Consider the following 10,118-nt stretch of genomic DNA (forward strand, 5'->3'; position numbering starts at 1 on the left):
CCGGCTATATCGTTGATTAAGTGGCAATAAAAACGTCCACTTTACAACTCAGTGGTGGGGCTTCTAGTTAAACACCAAATTGACATAGGCTCGACCTTTACTAAATGAATAATCCTAAACAATCCTAAATTTTAAATTTAATTTTTAAATTGATAACATTAACAAGCCAACCCGCCAACCCGTCAGAGTTGACCCGTCTAGGGCTAGGGTTGGGGTTTTGAGCTTGTTCGTGAATAGTACTAGGGCTAGGGTTGACCCTAACCCTAGTACGGGTTGGCAAGCTAGGGCCGGGTTGACCCTAGCTTGCCCGTTTGACAGCTCTAAACGAACTCATCTTCTACTACTGTTGTTGTTGTCAAAGATAAATCTGCTGTTGTTGAAGATTTAATTAGGTTTTTGTTTTTCTTGATGTTTGCTGCGATTGGTAATGAAGATGAAGACGGACTCAAGATAGATCTGCTGTTGTTGAAGATTTAATTAGTTTTTTTGGTTTTCTTGATGTTGCTGCGATTGGAGATGATGATGAAGATGAACTCGTCAAACCCTAGAAATCTACTGCTGGTGTTGAAGATGAAGATTTATGCGTTTTGTTGTTGCTGCTGCTGCTTAAGATGAACTTCATTCCTGGAATGAACTTCATTACTGAAATGAACTTCATTTTTGGAATGAACTCTGCTGTTGATGAACATAATCGTTTATATATGTTTTTATCAGGAGTTCATTCCAGAAATGAACTCTGGTTTATATAGGTTTTTATCAGGAGTTCATTCCAGAAATGAACTCTGGTTTATATAGGTTTTATGAGGAGTTCATTCCAGAAATGAACTATGGTTTGTTCTTAATAATGAAATTTTTGTAGAATTTTAATGAAATAATGAAGTTCGTTCATATGTGATTTAATTTGGTTTTTTAGGTTTTCATTTGTAAGAATGAACTTTGATGGTTCATCACACGGAATGAACTGCTACAAAAAAATAAGTAAAAAATTAACACATAAGGGTATTTTTGTCTGTTTTATATTTTTAAATAATCATGGACCAAACAGTAAAGGCGTTTTGCAAAAGCACCAAACAGACATGGGCCCACCTAAAAAAGGACCAAACGATATTTTTCCCAAAATAAAACATGTTATCCAACTACGTTAGCCATACTTTGTTCAGCGGTGAATCCAATGGTCTTCTACATGCCCTTCTAGCCTTTGGGTTTGTGCTGGCCTGTGCACTTCCCCTAATGTCTTTGTATCGGTGGTTTTCGCGGGATTTAGTTTCAATGGATGATTGCTTGGAGTACTTATGCGGAATATGGAAAAGTGTATCCTTTATTTTAATGGACACGATTTATAAAGGGGGATACCAGTATTATTTGGGGGTGATACCATTTCATATAGGACAAATAAATATTAACTGATCTTGGCCGTTGGATCTCTCAATTGGTATCACCCCACCAATAATGGTATCCCCTTATCAATCGTGTGCTAATTGAAGCTCTGAACTTCAGTAAAGCTCGAAGAATTTGTCAGGGACAGACTGCGACCAAGTATGCTGCCAACTCTCTTTATACAGTGTGGTTCACGCGTCCAACAGGTAAGCCAGGACACCCACAAGAGGAGCAAATAGCAACAGTCCCTACCCGAGAGTATAGAGAGAGAGAGGTCATCACGTCTCCATCAATCAAATGCCTTGAAGGTCAAAATCCGTGAACTTGTAAGAAGTTTCTCCTATAGATTAGTTGAGCCGTCAGTAAGAAATACTTGGAATGTGTCCATCATTAGTACCATTCCACTGTTCCAAAATCAAACTCACCAAAACCTCAGTAAGTTGGCGTCGTAGGTGAATTATTTTCGTTCCCAGACGCCGGTGCAGAAGCAGCACAACCCACTAGGCATTTTCTTTTTGGCAAAAGATGATTTTTGGATGAATATTTAAGCATTATTGTTAATTTTTTAATACAGAACATAGTTGGTGGCGCTGAGGAGGAAGGAAGAAAAACTTTGATTAGTATTGATTAAGACAAAAAGCTCTGACCACTTGACTTTTCTTCTTCTCTGTATTAGACTTACTACCACCACCATATATTAAATACACAATCCGAACACTAGACTTTTTCTCTCCTTCCTCCTCGTCCATACCATTTATCATCTTCTTCTCTTCTCCCTTCTAGGGTTTCATTTCTCTGTGTGTGTGTTAGATTTTTGCTTCCAGAGACCGAAAACAACCGTAAATCTAGGGTTTTCTTCTGTTTCCGAACAAGTAGTGGGAATAATTTTATTCGTCTAGATCTTATTATTTCTCGAAATCAAGGACTGGAAAAATTGGGGATTCGGTCAGTTTAGGTTATTGTGCATGATTTAACTTTGAATACTGAGATTCTTTCTTTTACTATATTGGTATGAACTTATAAGGAGGAGGAGGAGGAGGAGGAGGAGGAGATATCGATGCTGGTTTAGTTTAGGTAAAGCTAGAAATGGCTTTGAAGGTATCACCATTAAAAGCAGCTGAAATAGCTATACAATCAATTGGATTAGGTTATGATATAGCTATAGATCTTAGACTTAAGTATTGTAAAAGAGATACTGGTAGTAATAATTCTAATGATTCCAGATTAATTGATATTGATGAAGATCAAGGTAGAGAGATTGTTCTTCCTGGTGGTATATCAATTCCAAGTGTTTCTAAGTCTATTAAGTGTGATAAAGGAGAAAGAATGCGATTTAGTTCTGATGTTCTCTCTTTTCAACAGGTTTGCATTCGTTCTTTTTTTTACCTACTCTTTACCCATTTCTGTTTAATTTTGTTGTGCATATATATTTTGACCGATTAACTAGATGCCCGAAAGAGAAAGGAAATGATTTCCCCTTTTTTAGGAACTAAAAAGTTGTGGGTGGAATTGCCGAGGCCTCCCTAATTAGTCATTAAGAAATTGACTTAGAACAAGACTACCTTCTATACTATACTCCAATTACAGCTGTTGTCTACGGGTTATGTTTTACACACACCAACCCCTTAGTCCCCTTTGTTCTTTTTAATATTCTGTGCTGATAAGCTTAATTATAGAAGCATGTCAGTTGTGATGTTTGGTCAAGTTGTAGTGTGATAATGCTCTTCTGAGTTATGTGTAAGGACAAGATGGCAGTCTTTGTTAGTGAAGGTCCTGATTTCATTTTCATTAGTATGGGACAGAGAAGATGGGCAGTGTTCGTAGAGTAGATATGCTGCATTTGATAGATGGTGTGTGCAAATTTGGCTACAGATTAATTTGTATGCTTTGTGAAGCTAAGTTATGTGAAGTGCAAGGAAAATAAATTGCTAGCATGAGTTTAGTGGTGGTTATTGTGATGAAATGGATGCCTAAAAAGTGATAGGAAATACTGAATAATAGTTTGAGCTAAGCACACTCAACAAAGATCACTGTGCAGGCAGCGTTCTAGGAGATGAACTAGGAAGAGAGATTGATTAAAGCCGTAGAGATGATCAACTTAGCATGATTTTTATTGTTCCTGTGCTCGTATTCTCGCATCATATATAATATGTTTTCGCAACTTATGTTTCTTGCGCGTTCATGGAAGTTGTTCTAGAAATGCGAGCGGATACCCAGAATTGTAGTCGATTGAGGGACTTAGACATCTGCTTGTTTTAATAAAAGAGAGTCCCCGGAAAGAGTTGCAGAGACAAAATAATTTTGCTAATTAGCTGCGGTTTCTCAAATTAGTTGACGATCTATGAAAGTTCCTTGGTATAACCGAAATGCTGACTGAAAGATCGCAAAATCACATGATTTCTGTCTTACATGCATATACTGTATACAATAACTTCAACAAGCCAGAATTTTAAAAAGCCCAAACCATATACATAAAACTTAAAATTTTGAAGAAATTCTGTGGAGCTGAAGTATATAATGTAACACACCGATCGTTTATATTGCATAGAAACGAACAACTGCAGAATGATGACCTTTGATTCTCTGCATTTTATTGGAGGAGAAGTCTGGAACACCACTTTCTTACTGAAAACTTAACTCATGGTAGCATTTTAGGGAACTCCACTTAATGTGTAATTATTTTTCTGTTTGAAGTACCGTTGAATATCTTTGACCTTCTAGAGCTTCAATTGGTTAATGCCTGTGGGTGGCACAAGAAAGCGGTGGTCGGTGTGTGGTTAGATCCTTTTTGAATGTGTCATTTCCTTCATTAAGCATAACTTGGAAACAGCATTACTTCCTCACTATTGTTTTGTAATACAAAGTGGTGAAGTTGATTAGTTAATTATATTACATTTTTCAGATGTCTGAGCAGTTCAACCAGGAAATATCTCTATCTGGTAAAATCCCCTCAGGCATATTCAATTCGATGTTCGAGTATTCGGGTTGCTGGCAGAAAGACGCAGCCAATACAAAAACACTTGCCTTTGATGGTTGGTTCATTACATTGTACACGGTTGCACTTGCAAAATCCCAACCAGTACTGTGTGATCATGTCAGACAAGCCGTTCCATCATCGTGGGATCCTGCTGCATTGGCAAGGTAAGACTCAATTCAAGAAGGATATTTTGCATAGTGAATAATGAGAAGCTGCATTCCATCATATATATGTTTCTACTGTTTTAAAGATTGCATTCTGCTTCTTTCCCACGTGTAAGTATCAGTTGCCCAACACAACTTTATTGGGAGAAATTACGCAATAGAGTAACTTCCCCGGAATTTGGAGGCATAAAATTATAATTTGGTCGGAAATGCTCCTTGATGTTTGCGTTGCTGGTCAGTGTCTGATGCCTCCATTTATTGTAAAAGAAAGTGTCTAGGGCTGAACACAGCATATAAACTTTAGTTGTTAGTCGCAGAGTGTGCAGATATGTAGTTGGGGTAATCACAAGGTCAATTTGTATCATTGACTAATAATTGCATAATGTTCTAGGCTTTTCTCTGACAGTCCGTTTACTTCTCTTCAAAAGAAGATCTCTAAACTGTCTTGTGATCAGGGAGACTGAGTTATCAAGATTTTCATCAAATTGCATAATGTAAGAGCAAATTGGTTACTTATTGTTGTCATAAATGGTGACCGGTGAGATTAGATTTATCCTTCTTTTTTATGATAAAATAAACTAATTATTTTAGGCAGTTCTAAGCCAACTAGTGAACCACCTGGAAACAGGTATCCTATTCTTGGTCCATTGTTTAGCTCAGAATGCAATTTGTTATTAGCACATCCTTTTAGTATGGTTTAGTGCATGTCTGTGCACCAAATTCTGATTGTAAACTGTTCTAGTTTGCAGTCCATCTAATCTGCTAAAAAATGTTTTAGGATCCTAAAAAGTTTTTCTCTGAACTTTCGGTTAATTCTAGGTTCATCGAAAAGTTTGGCACCCATATCATTGTTGGTGTCAAAATGGGTGGGAAGGATGTGATATATTTAAAGCAGCAACATTCGTCAAATCTTCAACCTGCCGAGGTACAGAAAAGGTTAAAGGAGATGGCTGACAAGAGATTTAGGGATACTAACGGGCAATTCGGGGATGCTGGAGAAGTTTATGACAAAGGCAAGGTGTGTGATGCCTTGTTATTGTGTATGATTTACGAATTTTTTGTGATAAGTTTTAAAAACCATGAACTTCACAAGACCATGATGCCGTTTACTGTACATTATTTTGTTACACTTACTGAACTACTGCCGTACTTTCTTAGTTTGGGATCAAGGAGCAACGGCTTAGGTTTGTTGATACCAGCCCATCAAGCTCTTACGCACACAAGGAGGTAATAGTCAGACTAAGCCCAGATCAAATCTCTTCTGCAGTCAGGTTTCATTCATATATTTTTGTCCTAAATCTTTATTTTATATACATTTTTTAATTTGATTCTAGGATATTGTACATATTCCCAAGAGGAGGGGAGGAAGCGATAACAAGAATCTTACACACAGCGAGTGGATACACACCGTTCAAGTTGAGCCTGACGTGATCTCAATGTCTTTTGTTCCAATTACTTCTCTTCTGAATGGAGTTCCTGGGAGTGGATTCTTGAGCCATGCGATAAACCTTTATCTGCGATGTAAGAATATCAGTTTGTTATCTGGAAATTTGTATTTACTTTTGCAAACATAGCGATGTGACTCTGAAGACTCGTTGCAGATAAACCGCCAATTGAAGAACTCCATCAGTTTTTGGAATTTCAACTGCCACGACAATGGGCACCAGTGTTCAGTGAGCTTCCTCTTGGGCCACAGCGGAAGCAGCAAAGTACCTCATCTCTACAATTCAGCTTCATGGGTCCCAGGCTTTATGTTAACACTAGTCTGGTAAATTTGCATTTTCGTCTTGGCATTTAAATTATCATTTTGGTTGCCTTAAGATATTCCATGTAGGCTTTGCATTCAGGCCTACACTCTGTATGGAGTTATGCCCTTGGTCTATGCTCAGTTGGTTGGGGACCTCATGGGTGGCGCTAGCTAAATAACACTTAACTGATTTATGGTTCAATTTCCTATTCTGGGAATTTGGGATCGTGATGGCTAAGAAGTTCGATTTTGCTCACCTCATTAATGTGAGACAAAAAGAGCTCCATTATGTAGTTCTTGTGGACAGTAACAGTCCACCAACTTTACAGTTTACAATCACATTATGTGTCTTCTTGACTCAAACTACCACATGTTGGTTAGGAAACCCCAACTTGCTAAATGTACTGGCAGTGTTTATATAAAAAGAATGCTGCAAACTAACCTAGGAGTTTCTTAAAAGATTTTGTGTTCATAAATCCCCTATCTTTTAGGCTGCATCTGTTAGACCTAAGTCACTTTGCCATTTTTGTTTGAATTCTCGTCATGCCACATCCATAAAAACTGCAGGCAGCATCACATTTAACATCAGATATACCCATGCCCTAATGGTGTGATTTCATATCTGACGAATGCTGCTACATCTTGGGTATCGGGCGGAGTTTAACATCAAACATGAACTTTCGATTTGAATTTGAGCAAGTCTTTTGAGATTGTTAACTGGATATATCTTACCCCTACTTGTTGTAGTTGCTACTGGGAACTCACAATTTATTTAATTCCGTTGACAGGTTGATGTGGGTAAGAGGCCAGTTACTGGCCTTCGGCTTTATCTGGAAGGGAAAAGAAGTAATCGGCTTGCAATTCACATGCAGCACCTCTCTTCTCTGCCCAAAGTCTTTCAGTTACATGATGATCCTAATGAGAACTCCCAGCGTCAGGCATATGACCGCAAGTACTACGAGAAAGTCCAGTGGAAGAACTTCTCTCACGTTTGCACTGCTCCAGTTGAATCTGATGAGGACCTATCAATTGTCACAGGGGCTTACTTCCAAGTAGGTGACTATGGCCTGAAGAAAATTCTGTTTTTGCGTCTTCGCTTCGCCACAGTTTCTGGTGCCACTATAGTCAGGAAGCCCGAGTGGGATGGGTCGCCTGGTCTGGCCCAGAAATCTGGAATGATTTCCTCCCTGATTAGTTCTCACTTCACTACTGTGCAAAAAGCACCCCCACGTCCAGCCGACGTGAATATCAATTCGGCCATTTACCCTGGTGGTCCGCCAGTCCCTGTAACGGCTCCGAAACTACTGAAGTTTGTCGACACAACAGAGATGACAAGAGGACCGCAGGACACACCTGGTTATTGGGTTGTTTCTGGAGCTAGACTTCTAGTGGAGAGAGGCAAAATCTCACTCCGTGTCAAGTACTCTCTGTTGACTGTGATGTTACCCGATGATGATTCGTCGGAATAGAGCTAGAAACGGAGATGGAATAGAACAAAGAAAGAAAGCAATGCAAATACAAAAATAGTAAAAACAAGATGGAAAGAAGAAAACCCTCGACAATGATCTCTGTTATGTGTTTTAGCAACAGAAAAAAGTGAATAGAAAAGATGTTGAGTGAAACATTACAGAAAAAAGTGGATTAATGATGAAAGCCTAATAGTGATGGATAATACTGGCCAGATGGAGAAGGGATTGTTGTCATTGTTGAGATGATTTGTATGTATTATATGTTGGTTGTTCCTTATAATTTGTATTTCTCTTTGTAGATTATATAAATGTTACTGCCATTATAACATTTCTGCAGTTCAAAAGCAATTTCGAGTGCTTCATTTGCTTGTTGTATTTTTTTTGGCTCTTATGAGGGGTTAGTTGTTGAGAAATTGAAGCTGGTGATGTTTGTTTCAGGTATTCATGACGTATGTATATATCATTGATTTTACTGATACTAAGAATGTTTGTTCATTCACCAGAACAAATGTTGGTACAATTTATTTGTCCTGCCATTGCTGTAAAAATCTGGGGGACCATCTGTGACTGCAGGAATGAATCTTGGATAGGCAAAAAGCTACCAAGTAAAATGGATTTGTGAAACAAGTAGTGTATTACTCGAGTACTGCAGAACTACGTTCAATTTGTTGCACTATTTCTCTTGGATAACTGATTGGTATTACAGTATATGCTGATGCTTAAAGTTAAGGCTACGGTGAAAACTAAGTTGCAAAACTGTGATCATATGAAGAAGACCAATGAATCCCTTCTCTTCTGCATGGTAGAGGAGCAGGTTGGGCAATGAAAGTTGCACAATTATTCCCTGGCATCAACACGGAGACATCGGTGTTTGGGTACGAGTTCCACACCTGCCATGGATTGCAAAGTGTCAACTATTAGTTGAGTGAAATGTTAGGAAATACTCTCTGACCATGCATTATAATTGGCAATCTATGTCCTAAAATTTGCACTGCTGGATATCATTTCAAATCAAAATGAAGTATGGGAATAACTTACATTTTGTGGACTTCTCATTTTTCCAAATATATGAATTCCATCCCGAGGTTGTTCTTGTCCCGATTCTAACGAGTGTGCAGCTTCTTCCGCTGAACCCTGAGGTGATGATGAAGGGAGAGATGGAATTCTTTGCCTCAGTAAATGTTCAAAGAATGCCATTGCAAGAAACATTACGATTAATATTGCTGTTGCCACAAAACCAAAAGATATTGCATTTACTGGTGATGGTGGTGATGAGTTTATTCCTCCCCCTACTGTACTCTTTGGAAGTTTCCCCAAATCTGGATTTATCACTCCTGGTTGAGTTTGAGATAATGGATTTGATGGATCTCTAGTTGTGTACATATACCATGGATTAGGTCCTCCTGATGTATACTCATTCATGGTTTGTACTTTGTTTAGTTCCGCCTCTAACTTTCAAGCTTTCAACATTGGCGGACATGAAATCAACTTTATATGCATTATCATGATTCAAAATGCACCTGTGTTTTATTGTAGAATGATTGGGTAAAGTAAGAACTTAGTAGAACCCTCCAAGAAGGATGCATGAGACTGGTTTCATTGTAATGGCTGGTTATATATACATGTACCCCTATCCTCCTACTGATTACTCCGTGATACCATGCTTTGCCTACAAGATACATAGATACATATATCAAAACCAGTTATATTACCTACACTAAAAGAATGTATACAAGAAGATCTATTCTTGTTTAAGATCACCAACATTGATCTCAATGAGGTTTCTTCGCAACTTACGGATAGTGAAAAAACTAAAGAAAGTTATCCAGAAAAAGGAAGGAAAACCATGAAATAAGAAGATGCATAGAGAAACTCTATATACCTGTAATGGGATGCGCACAAAACAGTACTCCAGCCGAGCAAGAGTGAATAATCCGAAATAGCTCTCTTACAATTTTGTCTGGCCTAGCTAGCTAGATGTTGCATATGATGAAGTAAAAAAGGGTACTACTAAAACTGAAACGAGATCCAACAATCCAGCAGTGCAAGTACAATTTGTATATGTTCATATATAAGTTAACTTAATATCTAACCTAAGTGTCTAACTAACACTCTCATGATGATCACTTGCTTACCCAATACAATGAATCTTGTAGCACTAAACTAGAATATGATTCCTTGACAAAGGGAAAAGAAAAAAGAGAAAGAAAAAAGAAAAAGAAGCACAAAGCTATAAGGGATAGTATATATAGTTCTTGTTGTTAGATTGCAATAATAATAAGGATAAGCAAAAGAGAGAACAGTGGCATGTTGGTGAATTCTTAGTAAATGAAGTAACCAAAAAGCAATATATAGCTGTAAAAAAATTCAAAGGAAGCCCACAC

General features: G+C 38.0%; 2 protein-coding genes across 2 annotated transcripts; one reads left to right on the top strand and one right to left on the bottom strand.

Moving 5' to 3' along the window:
* The first annotated feature begins 2,089 nt into the window (after window positions 1-2,089).
* Window positions 2,090-8,109, top strand: LOC113356550 (MACPF domain-containing protein At4g24290-like). The gene is made up of 7 exons (XM_026599711.1): window positions 2,090-2,739; window positions 4,280-4,518; window positions 5,338-5,536; window positions 5,677-5,745; window positions 5,853-6,039; window positions 6,120-6,286; window positions 7,054-8,109. Exons 1-7 carry the CDS (start codon window positions 2,464-2,466, stop codon window positions 7,732-7,734), a joined length of 1,818 nt encoding a protein of 605 aa, XP_026455496.1. The 5' UTR covers window positions 2,090-2,463; the 3' UTR covers window positions 7,735-8,109.
* A 190-nt stretch (window positions 8,110-8,299) lies between these two features.
* Window positions 8,300-9,863, bottom strand: LOC113356551. The gene is made up of 3 exons (XM_026599714.1): window positions 9,617-9,863; window positions 8,773-9,403; window positions 8,300-8,624 (listed from the first exon to the last, which is right to left on the bottom strand). The coding sequence occupies exons 2-3, from the start codon at window positions 9,154-9,156 to the stop codon at window positions 8,478-8,480; spliced, it is 531 nt and encodes a 176-aa protein (XP_026455499.1). The 5' UTR covers window positions 9,157-9,403; window positions 9,617-9,863; the 3' UTR covers window positions 8,300-8,477.
* Window positions 9,864-10,118: the final 255 nt, after the last annotated feature.

The sequence above is a fragment of the Papaver somniferum genome, chromosome 3 (assembly GCF_003573695.1).
Source record: "Papaver somniferum cultivar HN1 chromosome 3, ASM357369v1, whole genome shotgun sequence".
Classification (NCBI taxonomy): domain Eukaryota; kingdom Viridiplantae; phylum Streptophyta; class Magnoliopsida; order Ranunculales; family Papaveraceae; genus Papaver; species Papaver somniferum.

Excerpts from the sequence above, each read along its gene's own strand:
- LOC113356550 (XM_026599711.1), top strand. The coding sequence starts at position 2,464 with ATGGCTTTGAAGGTATCACCATTAAAAGCAGCTGAAATAGCTATACAA. Across the intron at positions 4,519-5,337 it reads GATCCTGCTGCATTGGCAAG|GTTCATCGAAAAGTTTGGCA; the intron begins GTAAGACTCAAT and ends GGTTAATTCTAG. Across the intron at positions 5,537-5,676 it reads AAGTTTATGACAAAGGCAAG|TTTGGGATCAAGGAGCAACG; the intron begins GTGTGTGATGCC and ends GTACTTTCTTAG.
- LOC113356551 (XM_026599714.1), bottom strand. The coding sequence starts at position 9,156 with ATGAATGAGTATACATCAGGAGGACCTAATCCATGGTATATGTACACA. Across the intron at positions 8,625-8,772 it reads AAATGAGAAGTCCACAAAAT|GTGTGGAACTCGTACCCAAA; the intron begins GTAAGTTATTCC and ends AATCCATGGCAG.